Source organism: Pan troglodytes, chromosome 19 (genome assembly GCF_028858775.2).
Source record: "Pan troglodytes isolate AG18354 chromosome 19, NHGRI_mPanTro3-v2.0_pri, whole genome shotgun sequence".
NCBI classification, from domain to species: Eukaryota; Metazoa; Chordata; class Mammalia; order Primates; family Hominidae; genus Pan; species Pan troglodytes.
In genome coordinates this window covers 82,155,865-82,180,058 of record NC_072417.2, presented here as the reverse complement: position 1 = coordinate 82,180,058, position 24,194 = coordinate 82,155,865, and the positions used below count along the sequence as shown (strand labels likewise).

Genomic DNA, 24,194 nt, shown 5'->3' with positions numbered 1-24,194 from the left:
GAAATTGTCTTCTCTATTGTGAGATCGTAGCTTTTCTCTATCTGTATTTTGTAGTGAAAATATCATTTTATTTTTGCAGTGATGGTTATAGCATAGCAGATAGGCTTTTAAACTATCCTTAACACAATATATTTGTTTCTTGAACTATCGTTTGTACAAAAAATCCAAAAGCATTAGAACGACTGGTGCAAAAAATGGAGACAGACTGAAGTAGTAGTGTATGTAGGCTCTTTCACTGGTGAGATTTGCCTTTTAGGAAGCTCTCTCTGGCAGCTGCATGAGGAATGGGCTCAAAGCAGGTGGATACTAATCTGTTTGAGAGGATCAAATTAAGATGTCATTGTAATGCAGAGGGGAGAACAGATTCACGAGGTTCTTAGGTAATAGAAATTTGATTTGGTGGTTAATTATATAGAAGTTGGGGGAAGTGAGAGGGAAAAGAGATGAGGATGGCTCACTGGTTTCCGGCTTTGGCTACTAGGGGTGAGGCACTGACCAGGACAGGCAATAACTACAGTAGTAGCAAAACAAGAATATAAAACATTAGTTTGATTTTTGATATGTTTTAAAAAATACTATAATTTCTATGAATAAAATGAATTCATTTTTGAATTTTAATTTGTTTCCCCTTCTAAAATTTTTTCTTTGTTTTTTCATAGTGTAATTTCTCTTTTTGGCTAGTTCAACTCTAGATCTGTTTACATATTTTCATCTTTGAACATTTCTTCTCTCCCACATAATATCTCTAAAACTGCAATACTATTTACATTTCTCTTGTCAAAGAATTTCTATCTATAACTTTTCCATTCTTTCCCATATATTTTTCTACATGTCATCAACATCTTTTGCTTTCATACATCAAGAAGTTTATATGTTGTGTCTCTTCTTCCTTAGCTCTTCTTTTGCTCAGCTCCATCCCCCTACATTATATTAGCTTTCAGTAACAGCTTGCAGTGAAATATTACATGTGAAAATTCTGTATTTTTAATTATCCTACAGTTTCTGAAAAATCTTTTAAATTTCCCCCTCTTACCACCAATAAATTCCTATTTTGTGGATATATCATTAAAACACCATCTCAATTATTTTCTTTCCTTCTTTAGATCTGCACTTGTATTTTCTACTCTAATAGATATAAGTCCATTTAACTGTCAAGCCATTTTTAATTGATTATACATAGAGCCCCTTCTACCTGAGAATGAGATGAACTATCTCTTGATAAAGATCCCTGTATAATTCCAGGTCATAAAAAGTTAAAGAATTATCTATGTATTTGGTTGAAAAAAATTTATATAAAATAAAACATGAGAAGGCTTCCAGCAGAAACAATTTAATCTGTGCTTATTTAATTTTTCTAATGAATTAAAAAAATTCCCCATGCTTCCTACATCTGATCCTTTAATTTTAATTTTCTTCCTTTCTATGTCCTTTTCCTATTTGACAGCAGTTGTCCAGCCTTACGTCTACCTTAACATTCTTAATATGTTCATTTTTGTGCTTTTGTTGTATTCTTAGGACTTGGAAAAAAGTTCTCTTTTATTTTACAGTGAATTATATACTCACTATTTTCAATATTAGTTTTTTTCTATATTATCAAAATAATATATCTTCATATGCTATGGCAGGATCAGCTTACACATCTCTTTTTTTAGCATCCAAATGTCTGGAAATCCAAAAAGTGAAGTTCTTGATGTTTGATATGATTCCCTACAGCTAGAACTGTATTCCCTTTCATGAGCTCTTTTATTTTTGTCAATCATAGCTGATAACTTATCGAAAGCCACAGCACTGTCTTAACTTTAATGCACCTGTAATGCTTTATTTTTAACATTATAGCCGGGCGCGGTGGCTCACGCCTGTAATCCCAGCACTTTGGGAGGCCGAGGTGGGCGGATCGCCTGAGGTTGGGAGTTCGAGACCAGCCTGGCCAGCATGGTGAAACCCTGCCTCTAATAAAAATACAAAAATTAGCCGGGCGTGGTGGCAGGTGCCTGTAATAGCTACTTGGGAAGCTGAGGCAGGAGAAATCGCTTGAACCTGGGAGGCGGAGGTTGCGGTGAGCCAGGATCGTGCCATTGCACTCCTGCCTGGGCAACAGAGCGTGACTGTCTCAAAAAAAAAAATTATAAATATAAATGCCCAAGATAAATAACTTAAGTTCAAAATTGATATCAAGTAAAGGACAGATGTCCCTTTTTATTGGCGTGGTATAATTGATGCAATATGTAATTGTATCTTAATTAATTAGATAAAGATGGCCATGGGGATTCTCCATTATTTTTCCTTAAGTCTTCATTTTGGTCCAAACATCAAAATACTCATCATGAAATCTTTGAGAATGAAATAAATCCTGAGCATTCCTCTGATGATTCTTTTGAACCGGTGTCTCCAGAATTCCATGGAAAAGAAGCCATAAGGTAACTAAGAAATTACATGACTATGTACACTTATAGGTAAAAGCTTAGTAAATGAAGCTGCAGGTCAAATGTTGATATAGATTATGTGTTCTTTTCTTTTTATTATTTCTCTGCCATCATCCTAAATTCCTCTCATTCACCATTTTCAAAGTGAATACTGTTGATACTATCAACAGTAAAATTTAAGAGACCTATCATTTTCTTGCCTCTCATCTTCTGTCTTCCATATTATCATCTCCCACTACTTATACTCCCTCTCTGCTTTGTCTTCTAACACACACATGGCTATGTTATGTATATGTATACATATGCAGTATATAAGTATATATTATACATGTTTTTCAAACTTAGACTATCTTCCCGTAGGGAGTATAGGGACTGAAATTTTGAAGTCAAAAGGTCTCTTCACAATTTAATAGCTTTGTGACTTTCAATTAAACTATATGATCTAGCTAAGCTTCTTTTTCATTCATTTCTAAGAATATATGGCCAGGTGCAGGGGCTCACACCTGTAATCCCAGTACTTTTGTAGGCTCAGATGGGCGGATCACTTGAGCTCAGGAGTTTGAGACCAGCCTGAGCAACACGGTGAAACCCTGTCTTTACAAAAAATACAAAAATTAGCCAGGCATGGTGGTGCATGCCTGTAGTCCCAGCTACTGGGGAGGCTGACGTGGGAGGATGGCTTGAGCCCAAGAGGTGGAGTTTGCAGTGAGCCAGTATGGCGCCACTTGCACTCCAGCCTGGGCGACAGACCCAGACCCTGTCTCAGAAGTAAATAAATAAATAGAATAGAATTCCTCTCTTTCATCTTTAATAATATAAATAATCCATAAGATAATTAAGCATATATGCCTGTTACATAATAGAAACTGCATAAATGTTAGTTGTATATTCAAACTGGTTTGATTGACTGAAAGTAAACAAATAAGAAATAAAGCAGGGAGAGCCATCAGTAAAACATTCTTCTATAATTTAGTGCATACTTCCCTAGGTATTTGCTTATTTTATTCAAGATTTTTGGGCAGTATTCTTAAGTGACATTCTATTTGCGTGAAGTTATCTTTTTAAAAGTATATTTTCAGGAGACAGTAGATCATAGTGATTATGGTGTAGTCTGTAGGTTTAAACCAACTGGTTTGAATCCTGACTTTGCCCCTTATTAATTTCAGCTAAAGTATTAACCTCCTATGCCTCAGTTTCTTCATCTTAAAAATGAGCATAACAATAATACACAATTTGTCATAAAGAGTCAATGAGCTATCACATGTGAAGCTTTTACATGGCCCATTGCTAGGTGTTCAATAAATATTAGCTGTTAGGAATATCCCAAATATACTAAATCAGTTAGACCTATCTCAGTTCACATTATTTTGAAACAGATATGTAAAAGGTGATTGGTGAAATTATCTGGGAGCAGTGGGAAATGAGGAAGGAGACAACAGGAAAAGGGGAATACTATAACCTAATATGAAAAGATCAAGGTGAAAGTTCTCTATTCCCTGGAGTTGAGGAAATTTCTCAAATTCTATAATTTTTAGTAGTCTTTCAAGTCCCATCTCCTGCATGAAAACTTTTATAGCTATTCTGTAGCTATAGTTTATCACTTTCTTTGGTATTAATTCTTATAGTAATTACGTTGACAACAGAAAATTTAGTATTGTTGCACATAACAAATTAAATTAGGACTAAATTATATTATTTCCTCTTTTGTCAGGCCGAAAGCTCGTCTTTTAGGACATGGTTCAATAAATGCCCAGGATCATGAGTTTGATCCGTATTAATCCAGTGAACAATGGAGATGGGTGTTGTTGTATGGTATGAAGAGCGGTTATTTAGGTCTCCTAAGTGGTTGATGCTAGTCATCCTATTCAGTGGTCTTGGGTCTAATTTGCCCTTACGACATTAATATGAATTGAGTGTACTCTCAGATAATTGTGACAGTTCTAGCCTGTCTAAACCTGCATACAGTGTCATCCACCTTGATATTCCCTCTATATGTACCTAGAGATAGAAGGAACATCCTATAGGAAGTGGCCTAACATGCCTGAAACCAGCAACTCTTTGATCGTTCTGGACCAGACTGTTCCTATTGACAAATTAATTACTTTGTTAACTTATTCATCATTAATCAGTCCCTCTGCTAGAATTAGGATACAGAGATTAATGATAGTCTTTAACCTCAGGAAGTACAGAGTCTAAGGAAATAGATACTAAAATAGATAACTGATAAAAGAAGTAGTAGAGCTGAACACAGAGAATTAAAAGAAATAAAGAAGGATCATCCAACCTAGTGTAGTGTAGTGGGGAAAGTCAAAAGGAGGTGACTCTTAAGGTGAGTCTTATGAAAGAGAAAGGTCTTGGTCATATAAAGTATGGTGGGGTATGTGAAGGTCCTTCCACACAGGGGATATGGCATAAGCCACCTAGTAGAGCAAGACACAGTGTGTATGTATAGGGAACACAAGGAACTAACATTTCTGACCTTAAAGTACAAGAAAAGAGAGAGGTTAACTTTAAGAGGTAGGGACCAAATCTGATCATGGAAGATTTTGCTTGCCAAGGTAAGGAGATTAGGCTATCCTGTATAGTGTGGGGAATCACTGAATGATTTTAAGGAGGCAAATTAGGTAACCAGAACTTTGATAGATCACTTTGGCAGCTTTATGAAGAATGGATTTGAGGGTGACATAACTGGAGAAATGGAAATATTTACGACATTTTACCAGTCTAGGTCTGGTCAGGAAAAGTGAGTTGCTGGAAATATTGTGGGAGTAAAGGAGTTTAATACAGGGATTAGGGATTCACAAATGTACAAGAGTTAGAGGAGAGAAGGTTAAGTTACAACCAGAAAGTCAGGAAATAGCCACTGAGGACCTTAGCCTGATGCACAGAAATGGGTGTTTTTCAAGAAGTTTGTGAGTATACTGCTGCAAATGTCAGGGATTTTCTGGGAAATCTCTCACCAGTTATCTGAATCTGCAGTAGCAAAGCAGTCCTTGTCAAGAAGTCTGAGAAGCTGCTGCAAACCTCGAGCCTGCGTATATGCTTGGCTCACGTGACCCGAGAATAATGACCTTGCTTCATTTCTGCTCTCCAAATCTTGCCCAAGTTCTTCTCATTAGCAAAATCTGATACTGAAAAGAGGGTTCCGTGAAATGTAGTCTCTGATATGTCCTCCGCATTGCAGAAGGAAAGAGACTGTTGCTGATAGACAAGGGACAATTAAAAATAAAGCACAGAGGTCATAGCCCTGGTTGAGGTGAAAGATGACAAGAGCCTGGGCAAGAAGGTACAAGAAAAGTAGTAAAGAGATAAATTCAAATAGATTTATAAAGTTAAATTCATAAATTCTTAAAGTTAAATTGTAATAATTTTGTAGGTCACAGGATGGGGTGAAAAAGGGAGAGAGAGAGAGTTAAGGATGCCTCTCAGGCTCTTAGCTTGAGTTCCTGGGTAGATAGTAGAAATTCTAACTGAGATAGAGAATGGAAGTGGGCCAGTTTAGAGGAAAATATAATGCGTTCAGTTTGATATCCAAGTGTAGATATATAGTAAAAAGCAGAATATCTGAAACTTTGAAGAAATCTCTAAAACACAAATTTGGGAATCATTAGAATTTAGGTAGGAGTTGAAGCCATGAGAGTGGGTAAGATTGTATGGCAAAGGTTTGAGAATAAGAAAAATAGTTGGCCAAGTATAAAATCCAATTTAAGGAGTCCATAAAGTATGCCAAAACGGAATAGTAAGAGGAAGATGTGGAACCAAAGTGTAGAAGCCAGGGAGTTAGAGACTTAAGAAAACAAAAGAGTGAGTAATAGTTTAAAACAGTGATGAAGTATATCAAATAAGGACTAAAAAGTGTTCATTAGATTTGGTAACTAGAATGGTCATTGGTGAATTTCATTGGGAATAGTTTTTTGTGGAGTAGTATAGTGAGAAGCTATGTTGTCTTAGGTTGGGAAATAAATGTGGGATAAAGCAATGGAAATAGGGAGTAAATATTATTATTTTGACAAATTTGCCTGTGAAAGATAATGATTGAGAGGGATTCAGGATTGAGGGAAAGCCTCTCTCCCTTTTTTCTTTCTCTCCCTTCCTTCTTTCCTTCTTTTTTTTTTCAATTTTAGCTTTCCCTTATTTATTTGATAACTTAGAGAAATAGCTGGAATATATGAAATGCCAAGTTTGATAAGAGTATTAGCAGGTCTGTGTAAATCTCTTTTGGGAGTGGTCAGGGGAGGGCTTTTATTACTGCCCTCCTTACATCCCACTGAGAGTGATACCCTTTACTGTGAAGTTCAGGCTTAGTTATGAACTGTAATCTGTGTTATTAATACTAGAAAATGCATTTACATGAAAATTACTTCATCTTCTTTCAGAATCAGAAATGTTATAAAAGAATATAATGGAAAGACTGGAAAAGTAGAAGCATTGCAAGGTAAAAAGAAAAACTCCCTGTCCCTCTCCCCCTACCCCTCCCCCAACCCCTCCCTCTGTCCACGGTCTCCCTCTGATGCCAAGCGGAGGCTGGACTGTAGTGCCGCCATCTCGGCTCACTGCAACCTCCCTGCCTGATTCGCCTGCCTGGGATTGCAGGCGCGTGCTGCCACGCCTGACTGGTTTTCGGATTTTTTTGGTGGAGACGGGGTTTCGCCATGTTGGCCGGGCTGGTCTCCAGCTCCTAACCGCGAGTGATCTGCTAGCCTCGGCCTCCTGAGGTGCCGGGATTGCAGACGGAGTCTCGCTCACTCAGTGCTCAATGTTGCCCAGGCTGGAGTGCAGTGGCGTGATCTCGGCTCGCTACAACCTCCACCTCCCAGCCGCCTGCCTTGGCCTCCCAAAGTGCCGAGATTGCAGCCTCTGCCCGGCCGCCACCCCGTCTGGGAAGCGAGGAGCATCTCTGCCTGGCTGCCCATCGTCTGGGATGTGAGGAGCCCCTCTGCCCGGCCTCCCAGTCTGGGAAGTGAGGAGCGCCTCTTCCCGGCCACCATCCCGTCTAGGAAGTGAGGAGCGTCTCTGCCCCGCCGCCCATCGTCTGAGATGTGGGGAGCGCCTCTGCCCCGCCGCCCATCATCTGGGATGTGAGGAGCGCCCCTGCCCGGCCGCGACCCCGTCTGGGAACTGAGGAGTGTCTCTGCCCGACCTCCACCCTGTCTGGGAGATGAGGAGCGTCTCTGCCCGGCCGCCCCGTCTGAGAAGTGAGGAGCCCCTCCGCCCGGCAGCCACCCCGTCTGGGAAGTGAGCATCTCCGCCTGGCAGCCGCCCCCTCCAGGAGGTGGGGGGCAGCCCCTGCCCGGCCAGCCGCCCAGTCCGGGAGGGAGGTGGGGGGCAGCCCCCGCCCGGCAGCCGCCCCGTCTGGGAGGTGGGGGGCCCCTCTGCCCGGCCGCCACCCCCTCTGGGAGGTGTACCCAGCAGCTCATTGAGAACGGGCCATGATGACGATGGCGGTTTTGTCCAGTGGAAGAGGGGGAAGTGTGGGGAAAGGAAAGAGAAATCAGATTGTTGCTGTGCCTGTGTAGAAAGAAGTAGACATGGGAGACTCCATTTTGTTCTGTACTAAGAAAAATTCTTCTGCCTTGGGATGCTGTTAATCTATGGCCTTACCCCCAACCCCTTGCTCTCTGAAACATGTGCTGTGTCCACTCAGGGTTAAATGGATTAAGGGCGGTGCAAGATGTGCTTTGTTAAACAGATGCTTGAAGGCAGCATGCTCCTTAAGAGTCATCACCACTCCCTAATCTCAAGTACCCAGGGACACAAACACTGCGGAAGACCGCAGGGTCCTCTGCCTAGGAAAGCCAGAGACCCTTGTTCACATGTTTATCTGCTGACCTTCCCTCCACTATTGTCCTATGACCCTGCCAAATCCCCCTCTCTGAGAAACACCCAAGAATGATCAATAAATACTAAAAAAAAAAAAAAAAAAGAAAAACTTCATTGTTTGATAATGTTTCAAATTAAAACACAAAAACATTTCTGTGATGTGAAAATATCATTATTGTGGAAAATTAGAGAATAAAGAGAAAACAAAAAAATTAAAATATGTTTCTGCCATGAGGGATAATTACCAATAATATATTATCTTTTTTGTATATATACATTTATATATAAAATATTTTTTCAACAATAGGAATACACTGTTTATACCGGTTTATAATCTTTGACCTGACTTTCTCAAACTAAGCTCGAAGTATTAGTGAAACTGGTTTTACTTTCATAGAACTCTTTGTCGTCTATTTTGGCCTGTGGTTTGCCTGATTTTTGACGCTCTGACAATCTAATTCCCTCTGTTTTCTGTCTTCAGAGAATCTTTTAAAATTTCCAGCATGCTAACTGAATTCTTATTTTCCGGTGGAGTTAAGTTTTCAAACATTAAAGAAAAAGTTGTCAAGCCTTAGGCACATATATGTGAAAATGCCTGTGACATGTCTTAGATCCCAGCAGATATTTCTAAATATCATGCCCACACTTTTGTGATATAAAGCAAAATGATGACCAGTACCAGGAGATACTTTACCAATGTTTTCTTTATCAGTTCTACCTCCCTCCGAATATGAAATAAACTCTCCCCCTTTTCTCTATACCCAGCCCTTCTGTTTCCAGCTCTGCAAGCCTCAGGGAGACAATTTCTTAAGCCACACTTCTTTCCTGTGCCTAGGAAGCAAATAAACTACGTTTTGTTTTTATTTCTAGTAGTCTTTGTTTTATTATTTAATATTAAGTGTATAGATTCTTTGACATTCAAAGGATTTGAAGGAAGCAAGAGGGTAGAAATTTATATTCCCAGTCTTGATCCAATTTCTCCAAATTGAAGCTTTGTCTTCATGAATACATAACTTATACAATTAAATGTATAATTTTATAGGGGATGTATTAAAATACCAATGAAATGAAATGCTGAGATATATTTTAATTTTCCAATTTTAAGGTCCATTCCATCTGCATATAATCCAAAATCTAATTTCCACTTTTTATTCTAAAACAGGCATATTTTTTGACATATATGAAGGACAGATCACTGCAATACTTGGGCATAATGGAGCTGGTAAATCAACACTGCTAAACATTCTTAGTGGATTGTCTGTTTCTACAGAAGGTGAGAAAACAGTTTTACAAAGTAAGTTGGCTGAAAAAGCAAGTTGTAAATTGGTTTGATTATGTAAAAAATGTTTCTCTAAATTGGACTTGTTACACAGTTGAATAATTTAGAGCAGGAAATATTGATTTCATATGCACATAAATTCATGAAAACATTTGTATCTCTATTCCACTATTATTTGACATTCCATGTATATTTTGCATTGCTGTGGACACAGATATTTACGTTAACAGTAATCTGAATTATTCAATGTATTAATTATGCAATTGGAAAATGTGAAGTTTCTTTAATAAAAACAAGTTTTTTGAACAAAATCTAAATACTAACATATATTATCACTCTGCATAGAATTAACATTCTGGCAGTAAAGCCTTTTAAATTTCTATTTATAGGATCAGCCACTATTTATAATACTCAACTCTCTGAAATAACTGACATGGAAGAAATTAGAAAGAATATTGGATTTTGTCCACAGTTCAATTTTCAATTTGACTTCCTCACTGTGAGAGAAAACCTCAGGGTATTTGCTAAAATAAAAGGGATTCAGCCAAAGGAAGTGGAACAAGAGGTACAGGAACACATTAAGATTGATGGCTTTGGAAATAATTTACTTTTGACTATATTTTTTTTTTTGTTCAGCTATTACTCTACTCTTTGATAAAGCTTAATCAACGAAGTTCTAGACTAAATCCTTTTCATTTTTAGAGAGTAAAAACTCCTTAAAGTAAAATATTTGATATTGTTAACACAGAGTTTTTTTTGATAGGTAAAAAGAATTATAATGGAATTAGACATGCAAAGCATTCAAGACATTATTGCTAAAAAATTAAGTGGTGGGCAGAAGAGAAAACTAACACTAGGGATTGCCATCTTAGGAGATCCTCAGGTGAGAGAAAAAATATATTTTTACAATTAATTTAGATTGAAGGATATACAACTATTATTAAAGTCCAACTTCTACTGTAATTACCAAATGTGAGGGAAAATTTATAATAAAGTACCATGCAAGCTTGTTAGGGATCTGGTGGAGGACTGTATTTGAGTCTAGAAATCATACTTGTTTTCATGGTGCTTTCTGAAGATCCTCACTGTGAAGAGGAAGATGCTTTCATACGTTTCCTCCTCTGTAGGTTTTGCTGCTAGATGAACCAACTGCTGGATTGGATCCCTTTTCAAGACACCGAGTGTGGAGCCTCCTGAAGGAGCATAAAGTAGACCGAGTTATCCTCTTCAGTACCCAATTCATGGATGAGGCTGACATCTTGGCTGGTGATTCTTGGCTTCTTTATTCCAACTAGTTATTTAAGGATTTAACATGAGAGTTATTTTTCATAGCCTGTTTTCAAAAGAAGAAAATCTTGTTTGCAGTTTATTTGCAGAAGCCCATTTCAAGCCTCCACATGCCATTGGCTACAACAGGTCACATGGGGTGTAACCCTGCAAAGTTACATGGCAAAGTATGTGGACAAAGGAAGAGGTGAAGAATCAGGCCATCCTTGGAAAGTTTTGAGGCACTGGATTAGCTATGGGGAATGCAGTGAATTTCTGAGGCCTGTTTCACAATAGGCATGGGGATTAGAAATGATACTGCACCCAGGGGCTTAATGATATTACAGTTGTATTGATATTACAAATTTCATTTAGTGTTTTAGTATCCAAAGTAGAGAATATACCATATAAGGAATTACTCTTCACATAATTTTTTGAATCTTCCTTTCTACTCAGATAGGAAAGTATTTCTGTCTAATGGGAAGTTGAAATGTGCAGGATCATCTTTGTTTCTGAAGCGAAAGTGGGGTATTGGATATCATTTAAGGTATGTATTCTAGGTGTAGTTATTTTTAAATGAGCATATTAATATGAGGGTGACGTTTTGTAGAAGCCTTTAGAAATATAAGAAAGGCAACTTAACTTCTGGTAGAAACTGTTTTGCAATAAACAGCCCAAAATGTCTCCCTCATTAACATTTCCTTTGTTGGTTATCTCTTGGTTTTAAACATGCTAATTAAAAAACAAAGTATACTTCTTAATACAACTTTTTTGTTTGTTTGTTTGTTTGTTTGTTTGTTTTTTTGAAGACACAGTCTCGCTCTGTTGCCAGGCTGGAGTGCAGTGGCTGCAACCTCCAACTCCCTGGTTCAAGCGATTCTCCTGCCTCAGCCTCCCGAATAGCTGGGATTACAGGCATGCGCCACCATGCCCAGCTAATTTTTTGTATTTTTAGTAGAGATGGGGTTTCACCATGTTGGCCAGGATGGTCTCGATCTCCTGACCTCGTGATCCGCCTGCCTTGGCCTCCCAAAGTGCTGGGATTACAGGCATGAGCCACCGCGCCCGGCCTATACAACATTTTTAAGCCAATATTTGTATAGAAAAAAATTATCTTTATGTCCTCAATAAGCCATTGTTTACTTTTAGCAAAACAATTTGGCCTAAATTTCTGTAGTTATATTCCAAATCTAATTGATAGAATGGCAGAATATCACATGGGAACATTTTAGAAAGCATCAAATACTCACAAACAAGCTCTGCAAATAGAAGTTGTTGACATTAAGAGAAACCACTTAATGCATAGAAAGCAACTGTTTATTAAAAACCTTATGAATTTTCCAGTTATTCAGAAGCAATGTTTCATGTATCTTATATCCTATCATGATTGTTTTTTATGTATATCACACATGTAGCACAATAATGATAGTTTTATATATGTATATATACGCACACGTAAAATAACTTTTATACACATGTATTTGCATGTGTGTATGTGTGTTTGTGTATGTGTGTATGTATGCTAAAATGTCACTGTGCTTTGGTTACATTTAAAGGAATTGGTGTTGATATGTACTATAATTTTTCCATTTGAAATAATGCAAAATAGGCTACCAATTAGCACTTTGAAGTTGAATTAGCAATTTGAAGTGGAGTATCTGATTTGCAGGAACCAATTACTAGAGTTAAGTAGAATATGCCTGTAATACATATAAGCTGTTTAATAGAAAACTATCTTTTCATGAGTGGTGGTGTTGGAAAAGAATTCAAGAGACTTATGGCTCTTTTGAAATAATAGTTTACACAGGAATGAAATGTGTGACACAGAAAAAATCACATCCCTTATTAAGCAGCACATTCCTGATGCCAAGTTAACAACAGAAAGTGAAGAAAAACTTGTATATAGTTTGCCTTTGGAAAAAACGAACAAATTTCCAGGTAACTTACTGTGTAATCACATAGAATATATGTAAGTGTTCACGATTGTGCTGACTGCATTTTCTGTTGTTCTATGAATCGAGTTCTAAAGCTTATACAAATGAAAATATTTATTCATAAGTAATCTGTTCCCATTTCCAATATGATGATTTATGTTACCAGGGACGTATTATAGCAACTAAAATTTCCATGAATATAGAAACCCAGATTTGCACTCTTTGTCAAAATTAAACTTTGAAATATCTCTTTTCTGAAATAGCAGTTTCTGTTAGAAATACAGATGAAATGTGAGACTTTATCTTTTAAAATATATGTAAGCAGTTCAATAGAGTCTTTGAAAATTATAATAATTTTATTATATATATAAAATGGTTAGTATAGAAAAGTTAGAAAATACAAAGGATAAGGTATAACTTAATAAATTTTTAGATAGACATACAGATACATGCTTATACAAACACACACAGCAATAATGATACAAGAATTTTGAAGTTTATGAAACAAAATGGAAATGTAAAATATTAAAATTGATTTGAATGACAAGAGAATATCTTACAGAAAAGGTTTCCTTGGATTATTGTGATTGCTTTAATATGAAAACATTTGTAGACATCTATTTTGAGTAATATTTAGAAATTAGTATTTTAATATACTCATTGATAATTTTAATTGCGTTGACTTATTACTATTGGCTTTTTAGATCTTTACAGTGACCTTGATAAGTGTTCTGACCAGGGCATAAGGAATTATGCTGTTTCAATGACATCTCTGAATGAAGTATTCTTGAACCTAGAAGGAAGATCAGCAATTGATGAACCAGGTATAAAAATGTGTGTCTAGCAGAAAATTAAGAAAAAAAAGAGAAGAGAAAAAGATGATGTTCTAATTCATATTTGTAGATTTTTATGTGGATTTCTACCTATAATATGCATTAGATAGAAAATAGCATTGTCCACTAGATAGAAAATACTAGCATTGTCCAGTATTATAATCATTTTATATCGAGTATAATCAGCCTTGGTGCTAGGCAAATTGCTTTCCAACATCTGTCTGCTTCCCATGTCAGTGACAGGCACATCTCTTTGCAATGACCACTTCTTCCTTATCATCAAAAGCTCTCTGCTATAGCGATGAATTCTGCTATTGCCTCTTACTTGCCATTCCTTATAAAAATGTGCTCTTAATTAGCTAATAAACTAATTCTAATTAATGTATTAATAAGAAGTAATAAAATAAGATGTTATTTCCTTAGTTTACTTTGTAATAAAAATTAGAAGAATTTAGGAGGCTACTATACATGGACCAACGGAACAAGTTAGAGAACCCAGCAATAAAGCCACAAACCTACAGTCATCTGATCTTCAACAAAGCCAGTGAAAACAAACAATGGGGAAATGACTCCCTATTCAATAAATGGTGCTGGGATAACTGGCTAGCCACAGGCAGAAGATTGAAACTAGAGCCCTACCTTTCACCCTATACAAAAATAAACTCAAGATGGATTAAATACTTAAATGTAAAACCTAAGACTATAAAAACCTGAGAAGAAAACCTACAAAATACCATTCTGGACATTGGTCCTGGCAAAGACTTCATGTTGAAGACTCCAAAAGCAATTGTAACAAAAAGAAAAATTGACAAGTGAGACCTAATTAAACTAAAGAGCATCTGCACAGCAAAAGAAACTATCAACAGAGTAAACAGACAACATACAGAATGGGAGAAAATATTTGCAAACTATGCACCCAACAAAGGTATAATATCCAGAATCTATAAGGAGCTTAAACAAATCAGTAAGCCAAAAACAACCCCATTAAAAAATGGACAAAGGACATGAACAGATACTTCTCAAAAGAATACATACATGCAATCAATAAGCATATCAAAAATGCTCTGTATCATGAATGAATAGGGAAACACAGATCAAAACCACGAGATACCATCTCACACCAGTCAAAATGGCTATTATTAAAAAGTAAAAAAATAACAGATGCTGATGAGGTTGTGGAGAAAAGGGAATGATTATGCCCTGTTGGTGGGAATGTAAATTAGTTCAGCCACTGCGGAAAGCAGTCTAGAGATTTCTCAAAGAACTTTAAATAGAACTATCATTTGACCCAGCAATCCCATTACTGAGTATATAGCCAAAGGTATATAAATCATTCTATCATAAAGACATATACAGATAGGTTCACTGCAGCACTATGCACAATAGCAGAGACATGGAATCAACCTAGATGCCCATCAGTGGTGGACTGGATAAAGAAAAGGTGTTACATGTACACTATGTAATACCACACAACCATAAAGAATGAGATCATGTCCTTTGCAGCAACATGGAGTAAGCTGGAAGCCATTATCCTAAAGAAATTAACACAGGAACAGAAAACCAAATACCATATGTTCTCACTTATAAGTGAGAAGTAAACACTGAATACACACGAATACAAAGAAGAGAACAACAGACACCAGGGCCTACTTAAGTGTGGAGGATGAGAATTGAAAAATGACCTAGTGGGTATTATGCTGATTACCTGGATGACAAAATTGTCTGTACACCAAACCCCCAAATCCCCATGACACGCAATTTACTCATGTAACAAGCCTGCACCTAGATCCCCATGACACACAATTTACCCATGTAACAAGCCTGCACCAAAAATAAAAATTGGAAAGAAAAAAAAGAATTTAGGAGGCTACTAGATACCAGCCATTGTACTCAGTCCTTGAATTATATTGTTTTAAATTCCCATAATAACATCAAGCTGCCCATGAGAAAACTGATATTTGAAGTTGTGTGATTAGCCAAAATTGTACAGTAAATGTGTGGTATATGTGGGACTCAAACAGGAGGCCTTTCCATGAACTTTCCATCATTTGAAAGCACAATGTCTTGAACTCGTTACTGAGATGTCAATCATCAGTGTTGAACTAATCCTGTAGGGGAAATTCCAGATGACAGAGGAGGCCTGTTGGAAACTCAGCTACATAAATTTGTCTTTGTGCTTCTGCATAAAACTTGCTCTGCAAAAGTATCCATTAGTGAAGAGCTACTGTTATTGGTATGAAAGAATAAATGCTTGTTAGGAAGCCTTAATCATCCTCAAAAATTAATTTACTGTCTCATTGGAATTGAATCCATTACATATGTTTGAAGGAAAGATTTTTAACGTAAATTTTGATTATGGATATCAGTAGCTTAACTTGTTGGAAGTGCTGTTTCAAATAGTCTAACATCATTTTCAAAGTTTTTAAAGAGAAAGTTCAGATAACATAGCCTATTAAAATGTTTTATTACACGATTGTAGATTTTGACATTGGGAAACGAGAAAATACATGTGACAAGAAATACTGGAAATGAGTCTGAAATGGAACAGGTTCTTTGTTCTCTTCGTGAAACAAGAAAGGCTGTCAGTAGTGCAGCTCTCTGGAGACGACAAATCTATGCAGTGGCAACACTTCGCTTCTTAAAGTTAAGGCGTGAAAGGAGAGCTCTTTTGTGTTTGTGAGTATCAGATTACTTTATATCTATTTGGTCAGTATATGAAAAAACATTCAAATATTAAGAAAGTAAATATATTAATTTATTCATTCATTTAACAGTTTTTTTGTATGTTTACCTATCCTGCTGTTACTGAGGAAAAGGGCCTCACTGCCTCATGTGCTAGAAGCCAATACTGTGACACTGGATTTTTGAGGAAAGAAAAGGTTTTTATTGCTAGTTGACTCACAAGGAGACAGGAGACCAGCTCAAATCTGTCTCCCTGTGCTGACTTTAAGGCAGTAATTTTATTAGAAAAGGTTTAGGGGGTGGGTCCTGGGATTAGCATGGTAGAAGAAAAGGAGAGGTCTGGAAAGTCCTCAGGCATGTACAGATATCTCTTCATGCCTCCTCATGTATCCCTTGTGCAAATTCAAGTGCAGTTGGTATGAAATATATGGTGGAAATTCAGGCTGTGAAGTCGGCAGGATGATTCTGGACCGACTGTAATTGGCCATATTGGTTTCAGCTGATTTCAGCCAGTTTTATTATCTTACAAGCTGAGGGAGTTTCAGTGTTTCAGCAAATTGTTTCTTTTTTTTTTCTTCTTTCAATCTGACACCCTACAAACTCAATAATTTCTGCTAGTCATTGATTTCTTTAACTCTTTGGGGCACAGTTTTACTACTGTAGTCAACAAAATTGATAAGGCCTTTAAACTTGTTCCATTATATCACAAATCTTTATTGAAGCCTGTTATAGTATACTAGGCATTGTTCTAGGAGCTTTGGTTATATTAGTGAACACAAAAGGCACAGATCCCTACTCTAATGGTGTTTACATCTGGTTGGGTGGAAAAGATGAAAAATACTGAATATAAAACTAAATAACTTATATGCCAGGTTATACAGACTAGAGTAGAAAAGGGGATAGGGAGGGATGACAGGAGTTGGAGGTACATTACAATTCTAAATAGGTTTGCTGGTGTTGGTCTTACTGAAATTGTTACATTTAAGCCAAGATTAGAAAATATGGAGGGTTAATAACAGTTGAGAAACAAAGCATCCATTGGATTTGGCAAAAGGGAAGTTATTAAAGGTTTTAGCAAGAGAACGTCTGAAAGTAGACAACTCTTTTGCGGTGCTTGACTATGGAGCGGAGTAGAAAGAGCAGAAGCTAAAAGGCAATGTGAAGTCGGGAAGAAAGTTGATTTTATAATGAATGAGAGATAGACGGAGGGTGGAGAGTTTGGATTCATCGCAATGTTGACAAGGACTGATCTTTTTGTTAGGAGCAAAGATCTATTATCTACTTCAACAGAATAAAAGAATGAGAGGATGACTGAATCTGTGTATGTGTTTTCTTTTCTTTTGGCGGCGATAAGATGAAGGAGTTTCTGTCCTATAGACTCCATTTTTTTTTTCTATGAAATATATGGCTGATAGGGAGAAGGAGGTAGAGTATGAAGTCTGATGGGAAAGTAGTCATTGCAGAGTGGACTCATGGCTTATTAGAGAAACAAAGATTGCTTGGAAGCATTTCACTTGCGATTTGAGTTGGTGGGATGACTTCTAGGATATAAAAATAGTGTTTTAAATATTGCATTTAGTTTCATGAAAATTAAAATATTTGTAAACTAACAATTGAAGAAAGTTAAAATTTTACTTGCAATTGTGCACATAGCAAGCTTGAGGCTGCAGTGTAAAATAGGGCTTCTTTCTCATCAAAAGTACCCAAGCAGGCAATTTGAGGCCCCTGTTATCTCATAAAATCATTTCCTGTGTTTTCCTTGTAAACCAGCATACCTACAGAGGATTGCCCCTGGATTCCACCTTTTCTCTTGATGCTCTCTTACCCTTGAATATCTTCCAATGTGATACAAAGTATGTAATTTTTTTGTGCTGATTTTCAGATTACTGTCACTGTATGTTTCATTTTATCTAACTAAACACCACATATGCATGTGGAATTTCCATAGTTAGCACTTATATAGCATCTTTGTGACTTAAATAACCAGAGGAAAATTGCTTCAGACTCATGTTATAATTTTGTTTTACTTAGGTTACTAGTACTTGGAATTGCTTTTATCCCCATCATTCTAGAGAAGATAATGTATAAAGTAACTCGTGAAACTCATTGTTGGGAGTTTTCACCCAGTATGTATTTCCTTTCTCTGGAACAAATCCCGAAGACGCCTCTTACCAGCCTGTTAATCGTTAATAATACAGGTGAGAAACGGGGCTGAAATTTAGTGTGAGTTTTTATTATCAAAGATCTTTAGAAAGCACATACCTGAGAGACAATTGAAAACAAAAATGGTGTCTATCCAGCTTGCTCCATTTTCAAATGAAGGAAACTGATGGGTTAATTTTCTTTTTTAATATTTTTTATTTTGTATTATCTTTATCTCAATAGGTTTGTGGAAAACAGGTGGTGTTTGGTTACATGTATAAGTTCTTTAATGGTGATTTCTGAGATTTTGGTGGACTCATCACCTGAGCAGTGTACACTATACTCAATGTGTAGTCTTTTATCCCTCAACCCCGTCCCACCCTTTCCCAAGTCCTCAAAATCCATTGTATCATTCTTATGCCTTTGCACCTTCATAGCTTAGCTCCCACTTATAAGTGATAACATATGATGTTTGGTTTTCCATTCCTGAGTTACCTTCACTTAGAATGATGGTCTCCAACTCCATCCAGGTTGCTACAAATGTCATTACTTCATTTCGTTTTATGGATTAGTAGTATTCCAAGGTGTGTGTGTGTGTGTGTGTGTGTGTATTTAAAAAGTTATATATATATGTATATGTGTGTGTGTGTATATATACACACACACACATATACATATATATATAACTTTTTAAATCCACTTGTTGATGGATAGGCACTTGGGCTGGTTCCATATTTTCGCAATTGTGAACTGTGCTGCTATAAATGTGTGTGCAAGTATCTTTTTCGTATGACTTCTTTTCCTCTGAGTAGATGCCCAGGAGTGGAATTGCTGGATCAATTGTTAGACTTACTTTTAGTTCTTTAAGGAATCTCCACACTGTTTTCCATAGTGGTTTTACTAGTTTATATTCCCACCAACAGTGTAAAAGTGTTCCCTTTTCATCACATCCATGCCAACATCTATTATTTTTTGATCCATCTTCAGGTCTCGCAGCCGTGGGTACCAGCACCTGTTCTGGTGGAGGTAGCAGGGGAGTGAAGTGGACTCTGTGAGGGTCCTTGGTTGTAGTTTTGTTTAGTGTGCTGGAACAGTGTTGGTCAGCCTCCAGCCTGGAGGTGGCACTTTCAAGAGAGCATCAGCTATGGTAGTATAGGGAGGATGCAAGCTTGCCCTAGGGTCGCCTGGATAAGTATTCAGGTTTCTCAGGTGGTGGGTCAGGGCCATAGAACTTCCAAGAGATTATGTTTACCAGGGCGGGTGGAGAAAGACCAGCAGGTGAGGGCAGGGTTAGGCACGTCTGAGCTTAGACTGTACTTGGACAGGGCTTGCAGCAGCTCCTGTGGGGCATGGCCGATGGAGTTATGTTCCCAGGGAGATTATGGCTGCTTCTGCTGCATCGTACAGGTCGCTAGGGAAGTAGGGGAAAGCCGGCAGTGACAGGCCTCATTCAGTTCCCACACAGCCCGCAAAGTGGTCTCAATGCCCCTACAACAGAACTGAGTTTGTTTCCAGGCAGCTGGTGAGCAGGACTGAGAACTCACCCCACGCTACAAGACTCCCTTTGAGAAAGCAAGCAGGGCTCTCGGGTTATGTGCCTTCCCCCTGCCACGGCTTCTGTGCTTGAATCTGCACTCCCTGATCATTCCTTCCCCAAGATTCTGTCCAGGAAACTATGCATTTGGTTAAAATTATTACAAAGTTCAGCTGGAAGTTTCCTTCTTCCTGTGGTCTTTCCCCAATTCCACTGGCAGCCCTCCCCAAGGACCCCTCTGAGACAAAGTCAAAAATGGCTTCCCTGGGGGCTGAGAGTGCCCACAGGGTTCTTCCCACTGCTTCCTCTACCCCTATATTTCGCTTGGCTTTCTAAATTCATCTTAGCTCCAGGTAAGGTAAAATCCTCCCGTGATCTCAACCTTCGGATTCCCCAGTGAGGATGTGTGTTTGGGGACACACATTGCCTTTTCACACCGAGGGCACTCAGTTTTTCAGCTGTCTCATGGAGCCTGCAGCTGCAAGCCGCCTCTTTCAAAGGATCTGTGGATTCTCTCCCTGATGGGTCCTTTTAAATCCAGAGCTCCCTTGGTGCGGGGGTGGTGGATTCAGATGTGGAGGCTGCATCATTGCTTGACTTCTCCCTGTGACCAACTTGACTGCCTTTCCATCTATGATGGAAATCAAGTCAAGAAAAATAATGGGCACAATGGCAAATATCAAGTTAACTTAATTCCATAAAGATGTTTTGAATGGGTTACTAGTACTTTAAATATCATGGCAAGGTTAGTGCCATTTAAGGTTGACAGGATCACTAGAACAAGCCTGGGTCATGAGGTATATTTTGTATGTATTATTCATAATTACAAATATTACAGGGTTCTGGTAAAGTTTATAAAAGTCACTCCTAGCAAATTTTCTTCCTGTGAGAAATGCAATCTTATTTTCATAAACTCTTTTCACCTGGTGAGAATTATAAGATAAATGAATATATTTCTGAAAAGAATAAAGGAGTCTGTCACATTGAAGATAGTAAATGGAACTTAATGTGGTAGCATCACAATGAATAGTATTGTACTCCTAAAGAGCAAGGCTCTTTACTAAGCTATTCTGGGTTTTTCTTAACATGATTGGCAATCATTATTATTTTAAGCTTTGACTTTGATTTTCTTGCTTTTTTTTTTTTCTTGTTGCCTTCCTTCCACTATATTAGGATCAAATATTGAAGGCCTCGTGCATTCACTGAAGCGTCAGGATATAGTTTTGGAAATAGATGACTTTAGAAACAGAAAAGGCTCAGATGATCCCTCCTACAATGGAGCCATCATAGTGTCTGGTGACCAGAAGGTATGTTTGCTTCTATGCACTGTTTTTTTTTTTTTTTTTTTTGCCATGTCCTAATACTTTGAACTATAGGAAACTTAAGTATGTTTTCTAAATTGGCATCATATTAGAGGAGGCTTGAAACTTTCTTTGTCACATAAAATATAAATATTTGACATCTTTTCATGTTAGTAAATGTTAATCCATTTCATTTACAAAACAAGTCACTTGAATTACAAAAATAATGCATTCTTGTACCAATTCAAAGAAGGCAGAAGTGTCAAAGAAAAATTAATAGTCTCCTTCTCATTCTAATTCCACTCTGGTAATATACAAAGTATACAATAAATATATTTACTCTAAGAATTTATAACTTATATTTGTGTACTTTTTTTTAAGGATTACAGATTTTCTGTTGCGTGTAATACCAAGAAATTGAATTATTTTCCTGTTCTTATGGGAATTGTTAGCAATGCCCTTATGGGAATTTTTAACTTCACGGAGCTTATTCAAACAGAGAGCACTTCATTTTCTCGTGTAAGTAGAGTATTCGACTTATATAAGAGGCAACACAGCAGAGGGATAAAGGATGAGGGCTCTAGAGCCTACCATGTGAGTTCAAATCTTGTTTCTGCCACTTAACAGCAAGTTTCTTAGCTACTCGTTGCCTTTGTGTCTTCATCTGCAAAGTAGGGAGTGTAATAGTACCTACTTTATAGAATTATTGTGAAGATTAAATGAATTTACTGAGTACCTAGAACATAGCATGGCATACATATATATATATATATATATTTACATATAAATATATATACACATTTAAATTTATTCAATAACTACTTCCTGAGTGTACTATTTTCTGGTACTTCTAGATGTTGAGAATACAGCATGAACAGAATAGACAAAAATCTCACCCATATGGAGCTTACGTTCCTATAAAGGAAAGAGGAAACATTCAAATACATGTTTGCTATTACTTATTCTGAAAGATCAAGAATCTTTCAAGTACTGTTATGTTTAGTCTAATTAAATTTTTTAAATTCAAAAGTTTTATGGAAAAATTTAAATATATAATTATTTACTTAGTAAATTAGATGTAACCTATCACTTCCTATCCCTTATCCTGATTTATTTTTTCCATTACATTTATTACCACTTGGTATGCTGTAGAGTTATGTTTTATGGCTGGCCTCACCCCTCTAGTTTAAAATCTTGTCTGATTAAGAATCACAGTCCAACACAGAACATTAGAAGAGCCAAGATCCAAAAGGACACTGCAAAATTTAAAATAAAAGAGAAAAAAATCATAGGACTGTTGAAAACTCATAATTTTGACTTTGGTTTACCATATACAACTTACTAGGTACTCAATGCGTATTTACTTAAATCAGTGAATGGATTTGGTTGGAAATGAAGAATATCAGAGATATCTTAAACCTAAATCCTTAATTTTATGTCAGAGTGTCAGATTTCCCTGGAGAGTTAGATGAATATAAGACATATACACTGATTAATGCAAATGCAAAAGAGTGTGTATGTATGTATACACACCCACATATGTATATGTATATCTCCACCAAAGGGATTTATGATAAAATATGGTCCAATTCTAAAATTATGATTTTTTTAACAGTTCTGTTGTTCTTTGTCATTTTAAATTCTGCAGTGCTTTTTTTTGGTTTGGCTTCTTTATGTTTTATAACTTGGGGTGTGAAGTGCAATTTTTGATCAGATGCAATTTCGTTATTCTTTCTAAATTGTCAAATAATTCTTAACTGGTGTGTTTGATTATGATAGATAAAAAAGGGAAAAAATTATAGAAATCATGTGGATGTTAGCAAGAATATGCATAGTGGTTTTAGATAATGAAATTTTATTGGGAAATTGCATAATAAGAAATTAATACCGTATAATGCAAACTCTAGTTTTCTGCGAATGAGATAGGGTGATTTAATTGTAAGTAGAGAAACTATCTAATATAAAACAATACAGTGTCTCTCTGGATGGTAATAGCAATGTGCTACCAGTTCAGAGCAAAAATAAGAAAAATATAATCAAAAGTTAGTTCTGGTAATTTCTCAAGAGTGAGATCTAATATAATTTCATCTATTTCCCAGTACCTCCAGAGTTAATCATGCCTTTATTTACCCTTAATTGTTTACTTTTAATATAGAATCGATGTTGTCTTCCCTTTTTTTTTAAAATCAATCTCCTTCTAACATCCTCCAGGACTTTTCAGCAGATGCTTTAATGCTTAAAGACCCTCCTAATTTATTTTTCAGTGGAACTGAGTTCAGACTCAGTTTGTCATTGTTTTTCAAATATGAACTTCTTGAGAGTAATAATTATACTTGACTTATTTCTAGCACAAAGGATGATGCATTGCATGGAGCAGAAGCTCTATAAATGTTTGTTGAATGGATGAATGAGTGGGTAGACTGGATAACTGGTTATGCTGTGCACCGTTTGTTACCATTATGGCACAGCTTTCTCTTCTGCAAGATGGGAACTGCAAGCAGATAATCTGTAATAGTCCTGTCTTTAAAATTTTTTTATTTTAATACTTGCTTTTTCTACCTCATAAAGTAGACGTAACATTCAACTAAGATATTATTTTTAAAAGTGTTTAATGTATCGCACAACCATGAGCCATTATTATCATTACTGTGGAAGCATGTTACAGTTAGCCTTTGTCAGACAAACTCTTCCCTCCATTAAAGACATAAAAATTATCTTGCAGCTTTTAAGTAATATGATTTAAAGGGCTTTCGGATTTTTCAGAATTGAATGTATGCTGGGTTTACTGAGTGCAAACCACTGTAGTTCACCCTGCATTTAATAAAAAAGCTTTCTCTGTAGGGAAAATAGGTCTGGCTGAGCATGAGCCAGCTCTGGAGGAAGAAAGATGGTATTTGGGGTTTTCCCCTCAAAGGTAGCAGGAAGCTTGCCACGGCCTCTGGGTGTTGCTAAAGAGAATTCCGTAGAGAATATCAAGATA

At 36.9% G+C, this 24,194-nt stretch overlaps 1 protein-coding gene across 1 annotated transcript in view; it reads left to right on the top strand.

Moving 5' to 3' along the window:
- ABCA10 (ATP binding cassette subfamily A member 10) overlaps positions 1-24,194 on the top strand; it is an 80,688-nt gene that overhangs the window by 24,045 nt on the left and 32,449 nt on the right. Inside the window, 14 exon segments of the mRNA XM_063799246.1 lie at positions 2,249-2,417; positions 6,800-6,858; positions 9,406-9,516; positions 9,912-10,087; positions 10,286-10,405; positions 10,650-10,788; positions 11,245-11,335; positions 12,587-12,726; positions 13,427-13,546; positions 16,035-16,050; positions 16,052-16,231; positions 18,269-18,435; positions 21,087-21,220; positions 21,596-21,733. Coding sequence (XP_063655316.1) covers positions 2,249-2,417; positions 6,800-6,858; positions 9,406-9,516; positions 9,912-10,087; positions 10,286-10,405; positions 10,650-10,788; positions 11,245-11,335; positions 12,587-12,726; positions 13,427-13,546; positions 16,035-16,050; positions 16,052-16,231; positions 18,269-18,435; positions 21,087-21,220; positions 21,596-21,733 — 1,760 coding nt within the window.